The sequence below is a fragment of the Mustela nigripes genome, chromosome 10 (assembly GCF_022355385.1).
Source record: "Mustela nigripes isolate SB6536 chromosome 10, MUSNIG.SB6536, whole genome shotgun sequence".
NCBI lineage: Eukaryota > Metazoa > Chordata > Mammalia > Carnivora > Mustelidae > Mustela > Mustela nigripes.
In genome coordinates, this window is record NC_081566.1 from 20,436,027 (window position 1) to 20,460,113 (window position 24,087).

Sequence of the window (24,087 nt, forward strand, 5' to 3'; positions counted from 1 at the left end):
TCAGCTCAGGTCATGATCTCAGAGTCCTGGGATCGAGTCCCGCATCGGGCTCTCTGCTCAGCAGGGAGCCTGCTTCCTCCTCTCTCTCTCTCTCTCTGCCTGCCTCTGTGCCTACTTGTGATCTCTGTCAAATAAATAAATAAAATCTTTAAAAAAAAAAAAAAAAGCAGCTGCTTAACTAACTGAGCCACCCAAGCCCCCCTGACTTATTTCTTTATTAATGCTATTGGTCTCTCCCTCCTGTCCAAGTTAGACACCTCAGTCATTACTAAGTTGTGTATAATTCCTAAACTACTGTACATACCCATCTTATTCCTATTTTACTCTTTTCCCTCTGGCTTATTCTTTAGAGACTTAAAAAATTAATCTTACCGGGCGCCTGGATTAAAGCCTCTGCCTTCAGCTCAGGTCATGATCCCAGGGTCCCAGGATAGAGCCCCACTTCCGGGCTCTCTGCTCAGCAGGGAGCCTGCTTCCCCCTCTCACTCTGCCTGCCTCTCTGCCTACTTGTGATCTCTCTTTGTCAAATAAATAAATAAAATCTTAAAAAAAAAAAATCTCAAAATGAATGCTTCCTGTGTTTTCACCTAGTTGGAACCCTTCCCTACCCTTTATTCTCTCACATTACATCCTTTAAGGGTCTGTTTGCCTCTAATTCTTCAATTGTTTTCTAAAACACCTCCTTTTGTCTTAGGTGTTTTCTTAAGTATCTAAATCTCATCATCCCAAAGCTACAACTGTGTGGTTCCTCCAGAGTCTCTGAACCCCCTCCTTCCCACTGCTCTACTTCCTCATTCCCTTCTTTCTTTAAATTTAAATTTATTTTTTTAAGATTTTGTTTCTTTATTTGAAAGAGAAAGAGATCACAAGTAGGCAGAGAGGCAGGCAGTGAGAGAGAGGAGGAAGCAGGCTTCCCACTGAGCAGAGAGCCTGATGCAGGGCTCAATCCCAGGACCCTAGGATCATGACCTGAGCCGAAGGCTGAGGTTTAACCCACTGAGCCACGCAGGCGCCCCTCCTCATTCCCCTCTGTCTTATATTCTCTCCATATCCTCTCTTCTGGGGAGCCAACACCCACTCTCACTGTTTCAAATGTATCTTCCGCACAAATAATTCTGTGCCCAAATTCTAGTCTGGCATCTGTTTCTTCCTTCTTTGCAGCATAATCTAATCTATGGTTACATGGTGACACATAAAAGCCTTAAATGAATCTAAACTCTCATATCACTCAAATGCAAAACTGAAATGTCAATATAAATGTTTTATATAGCTATCAAGTATTTTTCTTCAGCCTTAAGCACATGACGAATAATGGCTCCAATTACAAAAATTCATTTCTTTTAAGACCATAAAGGAAGAATATAAGGGCTGCCATATTTTTCAGAATTACTTACTCTTGGATAAGGAAGGCCACTGGTAGTATTGAAAGCTGGTAAAAGTTTGTAACCCAATTGCTTGGCCATTTGGAGAAGTTCATCATTGTACCACTGCATGTACTCCCCTTTTTCTTTCAGCATGATTGCCAATGAGTGTCCACCCAAAAGACCCCTACAAGCACAGAGATGAAACATTATCCACTTCTTACAGATACTTAAAAGTCACCACCTAAAAAGATGTGGGTACCTTGTTATCGACAATTTAGCACACATAAGGAAAGACCTCAGAACATTTTCTTTTTTACACCTAACTCTGGCCGTTCATTTTATGACAAAACACAGATAAAACAAGAAAGTTTTAAATGTTCTATCTGCTGAAGTATTTGGCATTCTCAAATACCTTAAAATTTCTTAAAATAAAGAAGACCCTTAAAAACAAAAGACTTGACAACTTTTGATTCTACCAACTTTAAAATTTAACTTAATGATATCATCACATAACCTTTAACTCTTACAGTATAGCATTAAAAAACCCTCCCCAATTCTGTACTAAATATAATAGATTAACAAACTCTGTGAAAAGCTACATAAATATTTCCTAAACTGACTTACTTTACCTGTCAAAAGGAAATGTGTTACAACATACAAGTAACCATTAAATATAAAAATTTAATAATGCTGAAACTTGAATTAATAAATCCTGTAATTCAATATTTTTAAATGTTCTAAAAACATTTTAGATTGTTGAGTTGAGTGGTAGTATTATACATTTAATTTCATTTGGCCCGAAGGGTTATTGGCTAAGATTAGCAAACTACAGAAACTAGTGAAAAACCTGAGCTATAGTTAATATGCAAATGTTCAACCTCTAATCCTTTTTTAATGGGGGGGGGGGAGTCTGCAACAATTTCCAATGTCTGCTGCTGTCTGTGCCTAATATAATGCAGTCATCCCAGAGCCTCTGTTTCATAATATCCCAACTTCTATCTTTTAAACATAAGAAATATCTTGCTTTATTACCATCAAGAAATACACAGTAGACCTTGGCTTTTCTGTTATTAAAATTATAGCTTTAGTGTCTTACATACTTACCCAAGAACTCTGATGTTTGTTTCAAAGACTGATACAACTACATCATTATCTAAATTAACATCTCTTAAAACTTTTCTCACCGCATCTTCAAATTCTTTAGTTTTATTTAATACCTAGGAGAAGAAAATTATGAAAATAAAATTCTATCAAGTCAAAGAGAAATAGCATTAGAATGAAATGCTAAAAGTTAATACAGTAAGACTCTAAAAAGTGACATATACAAAATGTTTCCCTTAAACCAATGATAAAAATGTGGTATCTAAAACCCACCAAAATTAACTGCCTATATTATAAGGAATCTTTATATATTTCTTTTTTAGATACACAGAAATCATTAAGACTTTAAAACATCATCAGAACTGTTAACTGGTTTCTTAATATATTACCCTTGACCTAGAGCTACATGAGATGAGCTCTACCAGGATTTGGTTTCCAAGTCAAAATATCACAAAAACCATCCTATTCACCAAACATCATTTTAAAGGTTGCTTGTTTTCAAAAGAGAGCACACCCTTCAGAGAATGATTGACTGACTAATCCTAAACCACATACCACCCGCAATCCTCCCGCATGGATACCCTGACCCTTAACTATAAAGGAGTTTAATGTTGTAATCAAGAGCAAGCCCTGTTTTGAACTCACTACCTGAGTAATCTTGGTCAAGTGACTTCCATCTCTGAACCTCTTCCTTCAACCATAAAAAGAAGAAATATCAAAAAAACTTTAAAAAATTTTAAAAAAAGAAGAAATATCCACTCCTGCAGGATTGCCCTCTTAAATGAGGTAATATATGTAAAGTATTTTCAGTCGAGTGCCTGACTTAGTAAGTGCTTAACATCATTACTGTTATTATTATCATTATCACCATGAGGGTCTAGAATCCTAACTAGGTTAACAATCCTGTGGAATCTTGTGATCAGTTCTGTGAAGGGGCCAATGCATTACATAGTTGCTCTGATTTTTCAGTCAAAATCGAGGCTGTGTCAGAGAGCTCTCTTGTTCAACTATTAAGCCCAACAGTTAAAACCAGAAATAGACAAGACCACTTAATTCATGCTCTAGCTACTACTCATTGTGCTATTGCTCATCACACTTCCCTGAGCCACTGACAAGACATTTTGCAGTGACCAGAACATTCCAACCGCCAGACCAGAAAAGTCCTGATATCAATGGAATGCCTAGAAGACCACAGCCTACACATCCCTTCCTTGCCCCTGATTACGGGATGAACACCTACCAACCTCCGCCCTCAATCACACGCGCCCGGCCTGCTCTCTTGCATGTACCCCTACCCTCAATCTCACCTTATAAAACTCTAGGTATCCACCTTGTCTGTGGAGAGGTCTGTATTAAGGCCTGTGCCTGCTACCCCCCCAGCTGCCAGGCCCCAAAAGAAATCTCTCCCCTTCTCTTTTCCAAACCTTCCTCTCTTGAGTTACTGGCTTCTCTTGCCACAAGTTTATCTGAGTCTGTTCAAAAACAGTGTTGGCATAACCAGCCAGGAGCTCTGCTTCTGATTTGTCCAGCTCCCTCGGCATTCCCAGGGAGAGAGCAGCTGGCTGAGGCAGCGTGCTGGGCCTTACCTGCTCATTTCTTGGGTTAGTGGCGGTGATAAGTTGTTCGATAACTACACAATTACCCGGTATTTAGACCCCAGATCCATTAAAAGTAGTTCTCCTTTTCTTGCTTGTTTAATCTTCCTATTTGATAATACTTCAGAGTGCCTTTCACTTGATTTCTTTCATTAAAAATTCTAATATAGGTATAAAACATTCCATAAGAATATTTGACTAAGACTGAGCCTGGGTGGCTCAGTGGGTTAAAGCCTCTGCCTTTGGCTCAGGTCATGATCCCAGGGTCCTGGGACTGAGCCCTGCATCGGGCTCTCTGCTCAGCCGGGAGCCTGCTTCCTCCTCTCTCTCTGCCTGCCTCTCTGCCTACTTGTGATCTCTGTCTGTCAAATAAATAAATAAAATCTTTTAATTAAAAAAAAAAGAAGAATATTTGACAAAAATTCAAATAAAAGTAAAAGTCAGGATAAGTTCTGAGTAAAATATACTATCAAGCCTGCCCTTAAACTGCTTGGGACACCTGGGTGGCTCTGTCAGTTAAGCGTCTGCCTTCGGCTCAGGTCATATTCCCAGGGTCCTGGGATCCAGTCCCACACTGGGCTCCTTGCTCAGTGGGGAGCCTGCTTCTCCCTCTGCCTGCCACTCCCCCTGCTTATGCGCTCTCTCTCTGACAAATAAATAAAATCATAAAAAAAATTAAAAATGATTAAAAAAAACACTCCTCCTTATCCACTTCTATATCCATGTAAATTCTGTAGCAACAAGTGCAGATGCAAATAGCCCTGAATCACTTTTAGAATGAAAATCAACTGTGCTACTCCCCACTCATCCACATTTAGTCTCATTTTGTTAATCTTACTCTTCTTCCTAGGTCTACCTCCTGAGAATTACTCCCAAGAATTATACCAATATTATTTGTTTCAAAGGAGATTAAAAGTGGAAAGAATTCTCTTTGTCCATAATTAGCTAGAAAATTCATTCCAACTGCTCTATTACTTAATGAACTCTTTAAGCTCTTAGCTGATAACAAAGATGAATTCAGGCCTCTTCCTTTCCGCACCATCTTTAATTTGTTTTGGTATCTATTTTTCTACAGCTTACATGGTAATACAGACTATAAAGATCACACGTGATACATTCTATTATTATTTTCAAATAAGTCAAATAAAATAATCACAGTGTAAAGGTAAGGTAAATCAGAAATACTATTAAGTGTATTACTAAAATGTACCAAAACAATTCCTTTTTTTAGTAGGAAAAAATTTTCTAAACTAATTTTCTGTTTAAACTAGACAGAAAATTCTATTTAAAAAAATGTTTCAAACAGTAATAAAAATTCAAAATGAATTTTTATCTTTCAAAGTTATGATGGTATGTAGTAAGTTACTTAGGCTATTCCTACTTGAAGAGACTAAAATTTAAAGAGTTTATAAAGTATTCTTTTTTTCAGTGTTCCAAGATTCATTGTTTATGTACCACACCCAGTGCTCCATGCAATAAGTGCCCTCCTCAATACCCAGCAGCAGGCTCACCCATCTCCCCACACCTCTCCCCTCCCAAACCCTCAGTTTGTTTTTCATAGTCCACAGTCTCTCCTGCTTCTTTCCCCCCTCTGATTTATCCCAATTCACTTTTAAGTATCATTTTTTAAATGTAAGATTTTTATCTACCTTTCTTAACTCCTCCTGAGGGTAATTTCAACAAATAGAGGAGTTATTTATCTGAATCTGAACCAAAGATAAGTAAGAAATAACATGTTATAGTTAATAAGAAACTTAGATACCTAATTTAGGCCCTTCTAAGGTGAAAACAGGAGCCCAGAGAAGTTAAATGATTTGACCGAGGTTGCACACATCAGTATTATGTGATCACTCCTTATTACTCCCTGCCACAAGGAGCCAGAACTCAAGTTTATACCACACAGTACGGAGAGTATGGCCTGTTAACCAGCACGAACAGCACCACCAAGTGGCAGCTAATTAGAAACACAGATTCTTGGACCCTACCTTCAGTCTACTGGATCAGAATCTGCATTTTAGCAAGATCCCTAGGTGACTTGTAATACATTGAAGTTTAAAAAGTACTGCAGTATTATACAGTATTTCTCAAACTTTATCACATATCAGAATCATCTGGAAGCTTGTTAAAAAACAGACTGCTGGGCCTCGCTCCCAGACTGTCTGATTTAGTATGTCTGGGATGAGGCGCTAGAATTTTCCATTTCTAACAAGTTGTCAGGTGCTGCTGCTGCTGACGGTCCTGGGATATTTTGCAAATTAAAGCCAAAGTATACAACTGGTATAACATGAAAGACAGAACCTTTGTAATAATGAATGGCTCCTCAATTAGAAGCCAACAGATTTCTAAATTTAGGAAAGTTATGTAGCCTGATACTACCTTTTCTCCTTCATTTCTGTTAAGATTTTTTAAAGCATATGATATCTGAGATCCATGTTCAAGAAAATCTTACAGAGAGATGATGGGGAATTTGCTATATGGAAAGAAAGCCAAGCTGACAGAACGAGAGACAAAGTTAAGTTCAGCTGTGATCCTTCCTAACACACAGCTACTGCTCCTCACTTACTTCCCCCACGTCAAGGTAGACCTGAGAAGTATGACCTAGCTACAGTTACAAGGACACCACCTGGCTTCTTCCAGGGTGGCAATCTGTGCCTCCCGGGATATCTTGTTTACCTTTGCCTTTTATTTGTAAAGGAAGCCCTGTTATAACAGAACACATAGGACCACTAAACCAAAAATAAGGCATACAAATATTCTCATTCTCATAATCATGATAATACAGTTCCCATATTCCTTTAATCTCTGAGAAATAAAGTCACAACTTTTGAAACCCTGACCCAACTGTAAAAGTTGTAAACAATGCAGGCTTCACAACAAAAATCTTCTCAACCATGGCTGCATTTTATAAATGAAGAGAAGCTTTAGGAGCATAAATAGTAATAAAGCCCTGCTCCAGAATAATTAAATCAGAGTAATTCATGAGAAGGGGATATTCTTTAAAACTTCATAGGTCATCCTCCTAAGGTGCTGGTATAGAAGGAGGGATGAGGGACGCCTGGGTGGCTCAGTTGGTTAAGCAGCTGCCTTCGGCTCAGGTCATGATCCCAGCGTCCTGGGATCGAGTCCCACATCGGGCTCCTTGCTCAGCGGGGAGCCTGCTTCTCCCTCTGCCTCTGCCTGCCATTCTGTCTGCCTGTGCTTGCTCTCTCCCCCACTCTCTCTCTGATAAATAAATAAAATCTTTAAAAAAAAAAAAAAAAAAAGAAGGAGGGATGAGAAGGGAAGTGAAAGGGAAGAGAAGAGGATAGGAAAGGAAAGGAAAAGAAAAGAAAAAGAGAATGCCCATTGAAAAAAGAACGTACAAACAATATTGGAAAGAAAAGCTTGGTTCCGAAAAGTTCCTGCCAGCCCAAAGATTTTTTTGTTGTTGTTTTTTAAAATATTAATCAATCCTCAAGACATTTACTCAAAGTTGAGAATTAGGTCTAAAGGAAAATCCTGAACCAAGCCTATACTGTAAGTGATCTCAAAGTAAAAAATTAGATACTGTATATAGAAATTATGACATCTGGAACTCAATCTTTCTCCTCTGCCATTACAAACCATCCCAACCAGAATTAATTAAAATGATTTTTATCCCATGAGGTCAAAAACAGTTGCCAAGAAGTGAACACCTGGTGCTAAAAATCACTGGTGTGAAAAAATTAAATTTTTTTATGAACCTAAGAATTCTAGTTTAACAACTTCAGTATCATTGTGGCATGTCGTTCTGGATCAAGAATATCAGTGGCATTTTCTAGAATTAATTTCTTCCAATAGCTTCAACCTCCTTGCATAATGGGGAAACAACCTTCCTGATTAAAAGTGCCATCACATAAGCTACCATACCTATAAATTATTTTAATACCTCCATGACTTCTACATACTTTCACTTGATATTTACATGACATCAACTCAATACTGTGAAAGAGCTATTTAGAAGCAAAGCTCAGAAGACCTTAAATTCTGAAAACTTCTACTTCAGACTTAATGCATCATGACTGCATTCGTAATATTTTGAGTGTACAAATTATGAAACTTATAAAATATGTAAATTCAAGAGGATTCAAACCTACCACAAGAGTGTCCAAAGAATCAATCAGTGTCAGGGAAAATCTAAGAAACAAGTATAATGAGACACAAACCATTAGAAGTCTGAATATTTTATCCATGAACGTATAAGCAGATCTATCTATGACTTATCGACTGGCAGTTTCTATCAGCTAGGACTTCCAGGCATCTATAGTACGATGTAACCTATAAAGCACCGAAGGCACCCGAAAAGGCTTAAACATTACATTTAATATTCAGTGTATCTACGTATCTTTCAAAATGAATAGAAATATTCATTAACTCTCTTTTAAAGCAAATAAAATTATTAAACCATCAAAATATGAAACCAAGGTGCCTGGGTGGCTCAGTCAGTTAAGCATCTGCCTTCAGCTCAGGTCATGATCCTGGGATCCTGCAATCAAGTCCTATGTTGGGCTCTCCGTTCAGCAGGGAGTCTGCTTCTCCCTCTCCCTCTGCCCACCCTCCCACCACTTTTACTCTCTCTCTCAAATAATTAAAAAATAAAAAATATTAAACTATGAACACTTTACAATGTATCAATGACTTTATATACATTTCAAAAGTTATACTCATCTTAGCAACTCTTTACTGATCTAAGAGGTAAACTGATTTTTTATAAAACATAACAGAAGGAAATAAAAGAGTTTAAAGTCTCACTTAAAGCAGTCCTTGAAATTTAACCAACCCCCAGAAATACAACTGTAAGCTGCATCTAGGATGTCTAAGACTTCAGAACCCTGAGCTGCCACACCATCCACCGCGTTAATACTCACTTTCCCAAGGCATCATCAACATCCCCCCGACTTGGCTCTTGGCCTCTAACGCGACCTCTACAGGTTAAAGGCATGAGTTCATCAGCTGGGTAAGCATGTTCCTGCAAGGGAAATTACAGTGAGTCACTGAAGAAAATAAGAGAAAGCAAACATCATCTAGAGGACACAATCTTCTTGCAGTTATTTTTTAAAAAGGAAGATGCAAGTTACTCAGAAGTTCTACTATTCTTAAGTCTATGGGAACCTTTTCAAAAATTTAGTTATAAAGTCATACGTGCCTAAGAAAAAAATGCTAAAAAATCTTTCTTTAAAAATCTGATAATCTGCTTCCATTCCACCAAATCTCACTCTTCAAAGATAACGACTGTTAAGACTGGCATTTATGCTTCCAAATTTATCCACATACATTAAAATACAGGCACATACATAATTTACATTTTATTTATAAATAGGTACTCATGCCATAGGCACACATTGCTCTAAAATTTGTTTACTTTAATCACCGTGGGGTTTTTCCACGCTAGAATTTTATAAATGTGTTTTTTAACTACAAAGTGGTCATTTAATATTAGCTAATATTACCAAGTACTTATGTTTTAAGCACTGTTTTACACAGTTTAGTTCATTTCATTATCACACCTCTGAAACAGATTCAATTATCCCTATTTTACAGAGGAGAAAACTGAGGCCCAGAGAAGGTAAGTAAGCCCAGACATGCAACTAGTAAATGACAAATCCAGAATTTGAGCCTGGCGACCTGACTCGAGAGCATATTATCCTTCACGGTGCCCGCCCTTCACAGTATCGCACAGTATGGATACACTACAATTCACTTATTCCTCACTTGAGGAATATGTAGATTGAACTCAGTTTTTCACTATATAGACATGTATATGCATACATCTTTTGCACATATGCTTGTATTTCTATAGATTAAATCCCCAGAAATACACCCAGTGGGTCAAAGGTATGGATATTTAATTTCTGATACCTACAAACTGAAGACACTAACTTATATCCCAACAATACTCTAACACAGGAGATGACCAATCACTTATATTTTGCCGATCTCTTGCATAAAAAATGGTAACACAAGTTTTATTAATGAGAATAAACTTTTTTTTTTATTCGTCATTGCTATTTATTTGAAATGTCTGTTTATATATTTTGTCCATTTTCTATTGGTTGTCTTATTGGCCAAGACATTCTCTATACATTGTGTTTGTTATATACAGTAAAAATATTTCTCCTGTCTTTTATCTTTTATTTTTAAGATTATTTATTTATTTATTTGACAGAGAGAGAGAGAGATCACAAGTGGGCAGAGAGGCAGGCAGAGAGAGAGGGGAGAAAGCAGGCTCCCTGCAGAGCAGAGAGCCCGATACAGCTGGATCCCAGGACCCTGGGACCATGACCTGAGCTGAAGGCAGAGGCTTTTACCCACTGAGCCACCCAGGCGCCTCTTTTGATTATCTTTTAACTTTGTTTTGGTGCTTTTTATTTTAAATATGTAGTTAAGACTATGAGTCTCTTCCTTTATGGTTTCTAGATTTCAGGCACGGTTAAGAAAGCTATCTTGAGCCTCTGAAAAGAGCACCCTTATTTTGTCTAGAGATTTACTCCATCTGGAATCTAATACCCCTTATGATGTAAAATAGGGATATAGCTGTGTTTGCCCCCCCAAAAGAGCCAATTTCCTAAATTCCACTTTTTAAACAAACCATCCACTCCCTAATTGCTTGAAATGCAGCTTTATTAGTTCAAAATTGTCTATACATTCCTATAGCCTCATTTTTGTTCTGCAGATCGATCTGCTTGACAGATTTATTTCCTATGCCTACTGCCCTACAGATCTAGTTCCTGCTCCAAACCATTATCTTAATTATTCTACCTTTCCACTATACCTTCCTACTTAGGACAGCAACTCACTCCCCCCAATTATTTTTCTTCAAAAAATTTTTAACTACTTTTTCAAATTTAGCTCTGTGGATAACTTTAGATTTTCTCTAGAACTCCACTGAAATTTTAATTGGAAGAGCCTACTTTGGGGAAGAATTGACATTATTACCAACTGGTTCTTCCCATTTAGGAATGTACTATATCACTACATTAATTCAGATCTTCTTTTATGAATTTGGTTTTCTTCTCTAGGTCTCACACATTTCTTAATATTTATTAATAGGAATTTTATCATTTGGGATACTACTTTGAGCAAAATTTTCTGTTAAAGATTTATTTATTTGAGAGAGACAGAGAGTGTGTGTGCATGCACACGTCAGGGTAGGGGTAGAGGGAGAAGGAGAGGGGAAGCAGACTTCCTACTGAGCACAGAGCCCTCTGCCAGGCTCAATGCAGCTCAATCTCAGGACCCAGAGATCATGACCCTGAGTGAAACCAAGAGTTGGACGCTTAACTGACTGGGTCACCAGGGTCCCCTGGAATTCTTTTTTTTTTTTTTTAAAGAACAACCATGACAGAGTATTTCTAATCCAGATAATAATGAAACAGACACAAAAATCTTCCCTCCTATTCATTACAAATACATAGAACTGCTGTATCAGTATTAAATTATTTTTAAAACATAGCTGAGCTTAAGAACAAGAAAAAATTCTTAAGTACCAAAAGTGAATAATGGAGTACAGAAGATGAAGCTGCAGTGACAATGGTATGGGCGTTAGAAATAAAAATAGACTTCAGGAGAATTATGTTAATGCCCAAAGGGTATAAGAGTTGATACTACTGGTCTTGCATACATGGCCATAAGCCAGAGAAGTAGGTTCTTTAAGTTGGATAGTTGCTTCAGTAAAACTAGACTGGATCCCCACCTACTGGCAGAAAAGGACAGAAACAAGAAAGTCCTGCTGAACTTTATTTTTTTCACTAGGGGACAGTCCCTAGAAGATTCCTCTAAAATTAATTACATGATTATGATTAGAGATTAGAATCACTGTGCTTATATATTTCAACTTCAGACAATATTCACTGATTCCCTGTCAATAACAGTAATATAGGGGCGCTTGAGTGGCTCAGTCCTTAAACATCTGCCTTCGGCTCAGGTCATGATCCCAGGGTCCTGGGATTGAGACCCGCATCAGGCTCCCTACTCTGTGGGAAGCCTGCTTCTCCTTCTGTGTCTCTCTCTGTCAAATAAATAAATAAAATCTTTCATTCAACTTAAGATTTTTGCCAATTATGCTACTACAGGCAGTCTTCAACCTGCCTGGCCTCGCTACATAGGAGTTTCTACAATCTAGTTAAATAAACTCTCAACAACATGACTTAAATTCAGTTACCACCGTGTATTAACTGCAAGTGAGTGCATAAAAGACAAATTTCGGTGCCAGTTCTTCAACCCACAAGTCACTACATAAATAACCGACACTCATCATGATCAGTGATCACTCACATCACTTCTTTCAAAGTCAGTGTCTTGATTACCGTGTGTCTAGTTTTTAGCTCATACATACCAAGCGTGTGGTTATCCCCTTGTCAGCCAGTGATAATCAGACATGACAATGTGACAATTTATGAGGATGGATAATCAAAAAAGGAAATTAGCCAACAAGGATGAAAGTTCAGCGAAGAAAAGAAAAATGAGGGCACTGAAAGTGCAATTTGAACTGAACATAAACACTGTAGAGAGCAGCTGGCCAGGGACAGTTGGTCACACTGACACTCCAGAGACCAGCAGATGTGCATCTACAGGAACTGAGTGAGGGCCTAATTATCCACATAGATGAAGAAAGTGGTTGCAACATAGAGTGACCAGGTCACAAAGGAAAGGATACCTGCAAAAACACTTCTCATTAAAGGAATTCCCAGAGGTATTTCAGGGAAGGGAAAAGGGTAACATTTTTTCAGCTGATCCAAATTTTGAAAGCAGGAGGACAATTCACAGATGCACAGAAAAGATGTGTGCTGTTATCTTAGGTTACACAACTAAAATGAAGGCAATGGAGGCAAGACTACCCAATCTTAATGAATTTTTGGAAAGAAATAACACTTTAATTTTCAAAGTCTCTAATATTTTGAATGTTAGTTGTGCTATTTTAAAATCTCTGTACATTTATAACCATCAGAAAGAGAATTTTCAATATTTTGACAAAGATTTTAAAAGGTTTGTAACATTTGTATTCTGGTCTGGAACCCTAATTCCCACAGTTGCTAGTATCAGAATTTTTCTTAAGTAGAGTCAACTCATACCATTTTTCTAATGGCTTCTCCATTCCTGACTTTTTATTTTGATTCAGCTGTTGGTTGCCTGGACTTGTCCTCAGGTATGTTTTTGTTTCTCGGTTTTTTAGAGTGTCATCAGTATTGTTATTTCTCTAGTATCCCTGGGTTAGGATGTCTCTTGTCTTACACTTGAAAAATAAAATGAATGTTATAAAATGCTCGAGACATATTTTCTTCCCTTCCGAAATTTGAGGATACTGTTCCACAACCCTACATCCACTGAGAATCATCATGGCAAAGTTTCTAAGACTAGTCTGATCCCTCGTACCTTGAACGACTTGTACCACCTATGCCTGTATGTTCCCATGATTCTTAATTCTTTAAGTTCAGCAGAAATACTCCCAATTCCATACCCAGCTCTATCCTACAGCCTCTCACTAAACTCAACGATCTATATGCCAAATCCATAGCACATTAGCAGCAGAAAAACAGAATAGAGGACATAACACTAAACACCTGGTCAAACAGAAAAGGAAAGACAAAAAAATAATAATAAAGTAGGCTAAAGAATACAAAAAGCACTGAAGCCTGCAACCCTTCAGATATTTAAAAAAGTTTAGTGCTCCATAATGATTCATTTCCTGAGGAAAGGATCCCAGACAACTGTTTGTACTATAATTAGAATCCACATGCAGCTACCAAATTCTGAATTGAACATACTGTGATTTTAATATTATATACAATTTTTAGCATAAATTCCTAATAATTTTATCTTTTAACATTTTGAGTTCCTAACTTCTTTTTCTGTGTTAATGCCAAAAGAACTGTGATTTCCCAGAATGCATATGATTTTTTATTGCTTAAGTTTCGTATTGAACACATCTAAACAACACTCTGAAGTACTTCAAAAGTGATATATTTTCAGCTTGCTGATGAATTTTGAAACTTCGTAAAGTATCATTCAAATGTTAATTTGACTGTAAGGAGTTCTTTACTATCTAAACCACCACGGCTTAGAATACTTTATACTATTCCTAGGGTTCTGCAAAAACACACACATGCAAAAACACTTCTGTCTGAAATTAAATATGAAGCTCAAACCCTAGGCTTATCAAGATAAGAAAAATATTAGGAGCAATTACAAACAGAATGATCAAATAAGGGAGCTTTGAACAAGACGTAAAAATACTTTATGCCCTGCTAATTCAAGATTACAGATAAAAACAAAAACCACAGCATTTTCTTTGGGCTAACCACAAAGCGAACTACAGCTGGTTTGCGTAAATCCGGAGCAATGCCTACGTGGTAAATAAACAGCCATTACACTTCAAATATCCTGTCTACTTGAGATAATAGAGTAATATAGTAATACCGTCTCTTCACAATGTATTGCTAGAATGAGGGACAAGTAATTCCTATTGCTATGACTCAAACCACAAAGCACAATAATTACTCAGAAACAAAACTCAGGGATAAAAAGAGTCCTATACAAATTAAGTAGAACAGGTGCCTACCTAAAAGCAAGAACAATTGCATAAAACAAAACCAAGCAGACTTCTCTCTCTGGTAGAAACTGATACCACGATTCTAAAATTTACAGAGAAATGCAAACCAGGGCACCTGGATGGCTCAGTAGGTTAAGCCTCTACCTTTGCCTCGGGTCATGATCTCAGGATCCTGTTTGGAACCCCACGCTGGAGTCCCTACTCAGTGGAGAGTCCACTTCTCCCTCTCTTCCTCTCCCCATGCCCCACCCCCCCACACGTGCGCATGTCCCATGTACACACCTGCGCTCTCTAATAAAATCTTAAAAAAAAGAAATGCAAATAACCCAGAATATCCAAAACAATTTTGAAAAAGAACAACACTGAAAGACTTACACTGCCTGATTTCACAACTTAATATCACACGAAAGACAGTGTGATATTAGCATGCATATAGATATTCGGATCAATGGGGAAAAAATAGTCTAGAAACAAACCCACACATAGATGGTTAACTACTTTTACACAGATACCAAAGTAATTCAGTGGTAACAGGATATTCTTTTCAACAAATAGTGTTAGATAGAGATGGATATCTACATAGAAAAAAATATAAATCAATCTTTACCTCATTCTATATACAAATATTAACACAAAATGAGTGATAGACCTAAATAAACAGGCTAAAATTTTAAAACAGCTAGAAGAAAATCTTTGTGGCCTGGGCTAGGGAAGTATTTTTAGGTAGAATATAAGATAGGAATCATAAAAAAGGATAAACTGCATTTGATCACAATTTAAAACATTTGCCTTCATAAGACATTGTTAAAGAAAAGGCAAAGCACAGAGGGGGAGAAAATATCTGTGCTATGTGATATATGTGATAAAGGACTGATATCCAGAGTATTTAACTCTTATGACTCAATAATCAGGACAAATGACGACCTGATTTTGAAATAGACAAGAGATGTGGAGCAGGCATCACTAAAAAAGAGATATACTAAGCACACAGATTTTCAACATCATTGGTTATTGGGAAAAGTCAAAGTCAAAATAAAATGCCACTACATACCTTTTAGAATAGCTAAAATTAAAAAGACCGAAAATACCAAGTACTGGAGAAGATGTGGCATAACTAAAACTCTTATACATTGCTGGTGGGGAACACAAAATATTAGACACTTGAGGGAAGTTTTTCAGTTTCTTACAAAGTTAAATTTATCCTTCTCATATAATCTAACAATCCTGTTCCTAGTTGGGAAATACATGAAAATGTATGTCCACATAAAAATTTGCATTCACAGCAAATTTTCATAGCAGTCTTTTTAATGATAGGCAACGACCAGAAACAAGCCAAATATTTGTCAGTTGGTGAACAGATAAAGTGTGTTCTATCAAATCAACTGAATACTACTAAGCAATTAATAGTAACTACAATATATCCAACAACATGGCTAAAATCTCAACACCATCATGTTAAAAGAATCTGAATCAGGGGCGCCTGGGTGGCTCAGTGGGTTAAGCCGCTGCCTTCGGCTCAGGTCATGATCTCAGGGTCCTGGGATCGAGTCCCGCATCGGGCTCTCTGCTCAGCGGGGAGCCTGCTTCCTCCTCTCTCTCTCTCTGCCTGCCTCTCTGCCTACTTGTGATCTCTCTCTGTCAAATAAATAAATAAAATCTTTAAAAAAAAAAAAAAGAATCTGAATCAGAAGACTACATACTGTATGATGCCATATATGAAACCCTAAAAAGGAAAAACTAGTGCCAAAAGCAGATTACAGTGGTTGCCAGGGGTCAGAGGTAGGGAAAAGGAACTGACTGCTATGGAGCATGAGGAAGCATTTTGATGGAAAAGTATGTCATGACTGTGGTGGTAGTTAAACAAATAGAAACAATTGTCAAAACTCAGAATCAAGTACGTAAAATTAAAAAATTTTTTCAGGACACCTGGGTGGCTCAGTTTGAGTTGGGCCGCTGCCTTCGGCTTGGGTCATGGTCTTGGGGTCCTGGGATCGAGCTTCACATGGGGCTCTCTGCTCAGCAGGGAGCCTGCTTCCCCCCTTCTCTCTGCCTGCCTCTCTGCCTACTTGTAATCTCCCTCTGTCAAATAAATAAATAAAAATCTTTTAAAAAAAATAAAATAAAAATTTTTTTCATCTGTAAGTTATACCTAATTAAACAAAAACTTTATTCCACTGAGTTAAAATCCTATACAGAGTATCAGAGTGTGAAAATAAAATATTACAAGGGGATACTACAGAATTTATGGCAATTGGACAAAGTTTAGGATGCTCTAAAAGTACAGGGCAAGGAACACTGGTTAACAAAAGATAGTCCCACACTCATTCACACAAGAAAAGACATAAATTTATAACTTCCCTCCTCCCAGCCATTAGTACCACTTTTAAAGTACTTTATTTACAAAATTACTCTCTTATTTTTTTAAAGATTTTATTTATTTATTTGAGAGAGAGAGGCAGAGGGGGGCAAAGGGAGAAGCAGGCTCCCCGCCTGATGTGGGGCTTGATTCCAGGACCCGGGGATCATGACCTGAGTCAAAGGCAGAGGCTTAACCCACTGAGCCACCCAGGCACGCCCAGAATTACTTTCTGATGATCAAAAAGAAAACATTAGGTACAGAGTTTCAAATGGGGAATATGAAAAAGTTCTGGAGATGGTAATGGTTTGCACAACATGGTGAACATACTTAATACCATAGAAATTTCCACTTAAAAATGGTTAAAATGGGGGCACCTGGGTGGCTCAGTCATTAAGCGTCTGCCTTTGGCTCAGGTCATGATCCGGGGGTCATGGGACTGAGGCCAGCAATGGGCTCCCTGTTCATTCATCGGGAAGCCTGCTTCTCCCTCTCCCACTCCCCCTGCTTGAATTCCCTCTCTCACTGTGTCTCTCTGTCAAATAAACAAATAAAATCTTTTTTAAAAAATTAAAAATGGTTGAAATGGTAAATATATATATATATATATATTTTTTTTTTTAACCACAATAAAAAATGTTCAAAGAAAGTAACATTGGGGGGATAAAAGTAATTCTAAGAAATCTTACATAAATCAAGAAATCTATAAGGAAGTTATATTTTCCCTTGGTTTGAACGATAAGGACGAATCTACTGTGTTTTTTGAACTATGCTCTCATGAAATCAAGCTTAAAGTGGTTATTAGGTATGATTCTACTAGGTAAAAGAAACTGTGCTTACCAACTCTTTTAAAGTTTATTTGTAATGTTTAAGGCTCTACCTTAACAGTTTTTACTTCTAACAGTTTGGGTAGTTGACAGTAACCGGAAAAACGTTGGGAGACAAGTATCAGGTCAGGAAGCACAGATCTAAAACGGTTCTGCATTTGGTGGCCTAAATACATGTCATTTTGTCATCTAAATTAATCTGAAAAGTAACCTCAACGTAAGTACTAAAAACATACTAACAGAAGTGCTGAAGTGGCTATGGTCTGAGGTTAAATAAGGCCACACAAGAACTGCCAAAACAAACATCTAATTTCATGTTATTTGAGGGAAAAAGAAAGCCATCTGTGCAATTTACTGTGGATAAATTGCAGTTGGAGCAAGGCTAAAGATTTGCCAAACATAGTTGTTATAATGTTAATATTTAAGCCAATAATTGATAAAACCAGAAAATTCCTGGATATAACAAAGGATGGCAGTATTGTGGTACCTTACAGGGCACTGTTATTGAAAAACAGTATTTACAGAACTTTGGAGAATCAAGAAAGAAAAAAAAAAGGTAAGGGAAAAAATAAGCTCAAAGGGTACATGCCCAAAACAGAAAAGAATGTGTTTTAAGAAGTTTGTATGTACAATGGGAAGAATAAGCTCTCAGTTAAAGGCCTGGATGAAGTTTAGGAGGGCAATTTCAATCTCAAGCAGAGAATGAATAATGACAGTAGCAATAAACTCTTATATAGTGCTTCTTATTTGCCAGACACTAGATCCACATACTTGAATTATATTAACTTATTCAATCCTTACAACAGCAGTGAGGAAACAGACTCAGGGAGATTAGGTAACTTTCTCATTGCAACATAGCTAGCTCATAGTGCCCTGTTCCATTTCTAGACTTCTTGCTCGCTCTTAATATTATATTGCATCTTTGGAAATCCATTGGTCTCCTAGGAACCAAGAAAGTTAAAAGGAATTGCTCTGAATGCTCACTAGAATGGAGAATAATATAAAAAAGGACTAGTGAGAAATGAAAAGCTTTCAGCACTTATTAAAAGCCCACCATGTGCCACGTACTTACATTTCAGCATAGCAGGCAACCACTACAACAAAACAAGCAGACTTATAGATCCCAAAACTCACCATAAACTTGTATCTTTCGTGAAGTTTGTTAAATGATTTCTTTGAATTTAAAAGGCAAAGATATATCATAATAATCAAATACAAAAAAAATCACTATTTGATTACATCTTCACAAGAATTCAATTCAGCTTCAAAAAAATTTATTTTTTAAAAATATTTTATTTATTTCAAGAGACAGAGAAAGCAAGCACAAGCAGGGGGAGGGGCAGAGACAGAAGGAAAGAGAAAGAATCTTAAGCAGACCCCACACTCAGCATGGAGCCCCACTCAAGGCTCCACCTCATGACCTGAGCTGAAACCAAGAGTCAGACACTTACTGAAGCCACCCAGGTGCCCCTCTTTAAAAAAATTCAATAAGGGGACGCCTGGGTGGCTCAGTGGGTTAAAGCCTCTGCCTTCAGCTCAGGTCATGATCCCGGGGTGCTGGGATCGAGCCCCGCATCGGGCTCTCTGCTCAGTGGGGAGCCTGCTTCCTCCTCCCTCTCTGCCTGCCTCTCTGCCTACTTGTGATCTCTGTGTCCTATGAATAAATAAAATCTTAAAAAAAAAAAAATTCAATAAGCATTTGTGTACCAGGCATGATTTCAGGCACAAGACATATAAAAGATGAATTTATTAAAAATTAAATAAAATGATCCCTGTTCTCAGGACACCTGGTGGCTCAGTCAGTTAAGCGTCTACCTTTCATGATCCCAGGGTCTGGGGATCCAGTCCCTCCCGCATCAGGCTCCTTGCTCAGCAAAGAGCCTGCATCTCCTTCTGCCTGCTGCTCCCCCTGCTTGTTCTCTCTCTCTCTATGAAAAAAATAAATAAAATCTTTAAAAAATAAATTAAAAATAAATAAAATGATCCCCGTTCTCAACAATCTTACAAGCTACAATAGCCCTTGACAATTATGCCCATTTTACATAAGATAGTGCTCAGAGGGGTTAAATGAACTGTTTAGGGTCCAACAAAATTTGAGCTCAAACCCATCTAATTCCAAAACCTATATGCTTTTGCTTTACAGCAAACTAATACTGTTTCTGAGTATTACAACTGGAAAAAAAATTTCAGGTGACTTCAAATAACTAATACAGAGCACCTGGTCTCTGCTTAATATTTTAGAACTGTTTCAGGTTAGTTCTGAACTTGAAAAAGGGAAATGAGAATTCCAGACTAAATCTTGGGTTACAATCTTCACATAAACTAAGCAGAGCACAAGTACCTTGCAAGAGTCACTTGTGTGGTAAAACCGTTGAACTTTTAAAAATATGTATTGCAGAGGAATGCAGATGGTGTGGATCCACTGGAAAAATGAAGGGGCGTGTTAATTCCAGGAGTTCCCAGTCTTCGGGGTTGAAATCCCTCCCCTTTCAATCTTATAGGTAGGGAGGTGTAATACAAAGCTTCCCAATTAGGGTCCAAAAAATAGGAACTGGCCCAGGAAGTCCTCGGAGAGCTGTTGTCAGTACTCTGTTGTCAGAGAGCTCTGTCATAAATCCATTTACTAAGTGAACTCTGTAACAGGGAAAAATGTATCGATAGAAATTTATGATGTTTACCTAAAAAGGGACAGGGATATTAAAAATATTGTGCTTTAGGGGCACCTGGGTGGCTCAGCTGATTAAGCATCTGCCTTTGGCTCAGGTCACAATCCCAGTGTCCTGGGATCGAGCCCCACACTGGGTTCCCTGCTTGGTGGGGAGTCTGTTTCTTCTCTGTCTCTCTTTGTCCCCCACTGCTTTCTCTCTCTAATGAATAAGTAAAATCTTTGTAAAAAATAATTAATTAATTAAAATACTGTGCTTTACAAAGAGAGGATCCTCTTCACAGTGAAATATACTGAACTGATCCAGCTGTATACCCTTTCATTCAACTTTGGAAGTAAAAGTATGCATTTGTGAGATGCCTAATGTTTGAGGGTATAGCATCGATCCACTTGGCCACCACAAAACTATTGGCCTAGATTTGTTCAATTTTGCTTGGCCCAAATGGAATGAACTAACCAGAGATAAATAATTTTGAAAGAACGATTAAGGGAATTATTAAGAGAATGGCCAAGGTCTTTAGAAATGAATTTAAAACTGTGTTTTCAATATGGTTAAAAATACCCCAAGTTACATTACCATTATTTTCAAAAAACATTTATTAAGAACTCAATATAGACTCCTAGAAAAACGAAATATAAGGAGTAAGAATTATCAAATATAAAACATGTTCAAACAATACAAAAATGCAGGGCGCCTGGATGGCCTCAGTCAGTTAAGTGTCTCCCTTCCACTTGGGTCACAATCTCAAGAGTCCTGGGATGGAGCCCTAAGTCAAGTCTAGCTCCCTGCTCAACAGAGGGTCTGCTTCCTGCTTCTCCCTCTCCCTTTGCCCACCCCCTACCTGTGTTCTCTCACTCACTCTGCTCAGTGTCAAATAAATTTTTTGAAAAGCTAAAAAAATGGGGTGCCTGGGTGCCTCAGTGGGTTAAAGCCTCTGCCTTCGGCTCAGATCGTGATTCCCAGGGTTCTGGGATCAAGCCCCACGTCAGGCGCTCTGCTTGGTGGGGAGCCTGCTTCCCCCTCTCTCTCTGCCTGCCTTTCTGCCTACTTGTGATCTCTGTCAAATAAATAAACAAATAAATCTTTTTAAAAATAAGATAAAATAAAAAGCTAAAAAAAAAGGTACACGAACACATAAAGTGTGTATACTTAGGTGTTTATAAAGATGTTAATATATGAAGATATTTGCATTATATATAATGAAAAATGGATTCACAGAATCAGTTGAAATATACTTAAAGCAAAATCAATTAAAGTTAGTTCTCTGTCAAACATTTCCCAAGTATATTTTATAGGCTTTCATCATAAAAGAAAATCTGACACATTTTAAAATATTTGTACATTTGTACATTAAAATGCACAAACATTTTAAAATGTAAAAAACTAAAAACATATTTTAAAATGCAAAAACATATTTTTTTTTTTTTAAAGATTTTATTTATTTATTTGACAGAGAGAGATCACAAGTAGGCAAAGACGCAGGCAGAGAGAGAGGGAGGAGGAAGCAGGCTCCCTGCTAAGCAGACAGCCCGATGTGGGACTCGATCCCAGGACCCTGAGATCATGACCCGAGCCGAAGGCAGTAGCTTAACCCACTGAGCCACCCAGGCGCCCCCAAAAACATATTTTAAAATTCATAAGAATTCTCAGAATAATTTGATTACTCTTTTCAAAATTATAGAAATTCACAGAGAATTTTCTTTGAATTCTAAAATTTGTTGCTAGCTCATCTTTTTAGAAATTAAACATTTTTTTTTTTCCTGAAGTCTAAGATCATTTTATTAAGGGGCATGAGGCAGGAAGAAATAGGGGGCACCTACACCCCCCAGCCTTGCCATCCCCCAAGCGGCTCCCTGTACTATGGGAGGATTAAATTTTTAATTGTGGTTAAAAAAACATAAAATTTGCCATTTTTAACATTTTTAAGTTCAGCAACATTCAGTATATTCACTGTTGAGCAAGAGAGCTCCCTAACTTTTTCATCTTGCAAAACTAAAGCTGCAATTTCATCCCAAGTGAAGACTAAGACATTTTAAAACAATACAGATCAGTGTATTTAGAAAGTAGAATATATTCAAATCAAAGCCCACTATTAAGACATAACTTGGACAGAAACTAGGTCATATTTTGTCTCTTTTCAACAACAGTTTTCTTCGTAGAGTATATGAAGCAATATTGTAAACAGTATTTTTAAATAAGAGAAAAATTTTCCCAAAGGCTGGAGATAACATCTTATGCATACACATCCACAATATCTAACCATATTAATCACTCACATTGCTGATCTCATCAAAGGAAACTACTTAAATATAAAGTTACCTAATCTAATGCAGTTTCATAGCTATCCAATTAAACTTCTCTAAAAACCAATTACCAAAAACACTGTTAGTCTATGCTTGCACTGTTTTTTTTTAAACTTCCGTTAAAAAGAATGTGCTATTAATACAGGTTTCAAAATCTGCAGCTATTTTTTATATAATAATCCACTCACATAAATGATGTATAAAGATAAGACTTCTACTTACCATATAGTTACCATAAGCATGATCAAACATTTCCAGTACTTGATTCCTAATTTTAAAAGAGCAGAAATGGAAAAAAGTTAAGTACATTCTAGAAGTTTTTCCTAAAAAAGTTAATGCTCCTTCATAAACATACACCCATTAAAAAAAAAAGAAAGAAAGAAAAAATTAGTTAGAAACGACATAAACAGAGTCAAGAATACATTAGTGTTAGTAGACAAGCTTTCATGAACCACAGAGAGCTGGCCAAACTTTTACTATTCCTAGCAATTTATGTAAAATTCACCTTATGTTTCTCAAGAAAATTGATAAATGATGCATGCCATGCAGAGAGAAGGAAATCTGATGCTAAAAAACAATTACCTCTTAAAAAACTATTCAACAGGTCTGTCTTTTTTTTTTTTTTTTTAAGATTTTATTTATTTATTTGACAGAGAGATCACAAGTAGGCAGAGAGGCAGACAGAGAGAGAGAGAGAGGAGGAAGCAGGCTCCCTGCTGAGCAGAGAGCCCGATGCGGGACTTGATCCCAGGACCCTGAGATCATGACCTGAGCCAAAGGCAGTGGCTTAACCCACTGAGCCACCCAGGTGCCCCAACAGGTCTGTCTTAAATGGAAGAATATAGCTGGATATTCTCTCAAGAGAAGGGTGGGTATGTAATGATTTGAAATAACAGTACTCTAACAAGCTTCTTTCATTTTAAATCAAGTCACTAGTGCCTAGTTTAATACATACTTATTAACATATGTTTGTTCACACTTTCAAAAGATATACTTTATGATTTTATGATATACTGTCTTCTTTAAAAAATTGTCAGAAGTCAAATAATATTCATGTCTCAAATGAGAAGAGATTTGTGTGTTTTGGCTATCTGTCTTTCTTAAAATCCCCAAGACAACTATTTAAAATGGAGATTTCTGATCCCCACACCAGATTTACTAAGTCAAAATCCATTTATCTGTCTGGACCAATAAATCAGTCTTTCAGTTCAACACTCCCAAGTTTGGGGGCTTGAGGACTATACGAAAAGCTACAAAGTTAATGTTATGGTTAGACAAGGCCAACTATCTCAATAATTAGCAAGGGAA

The 24,087-nt window shown here is 37.3% G+C and overlaps 1 protein-coding gene across 9 annotated transcripts in view; it reads right to left on the reverse strand.

Annotated features, from left to right (window-relative positions):
* The window catches only part of EDEM3 (ER degradation enhancing alpha-mannosidase like protein 3), a 78,831-nt gene that overhangs the window by 50,195 nt on the left and 4,549 nt on the right, over window positions 1-24,087 (reverse strand). For all 9 annotated transcript variants that reach the window (XM_059412766.1, XM_059412772.1, XM_059412769.1 and 6 more), the window contains exons 2-6: window positions 23,002-23,047; window positions 8,947-9,047; window positions 8,176-8,215; window positions 2,469-2,581; window positions 1,395-1,548 (exon numbers count right to left, since the gene is read on the reverse strand). In XM_059412766.1, coding sequence (XP_059268749.1) covers window positions 1,395-1,548; window positions 2,469-2,581; window positions 8,176-8,215; window positions 8,947-9,047; window positions 23,002-23,047 — 454 coding nt within the window. The remainder of the gene's footprint in view (window positions 1-1,394; window positions 1,549-2,468; window positions 2,582-8,175; window positions 8,216-8,946; window positions 9,048-23,001; window positions 23,048-24,087) is intronic.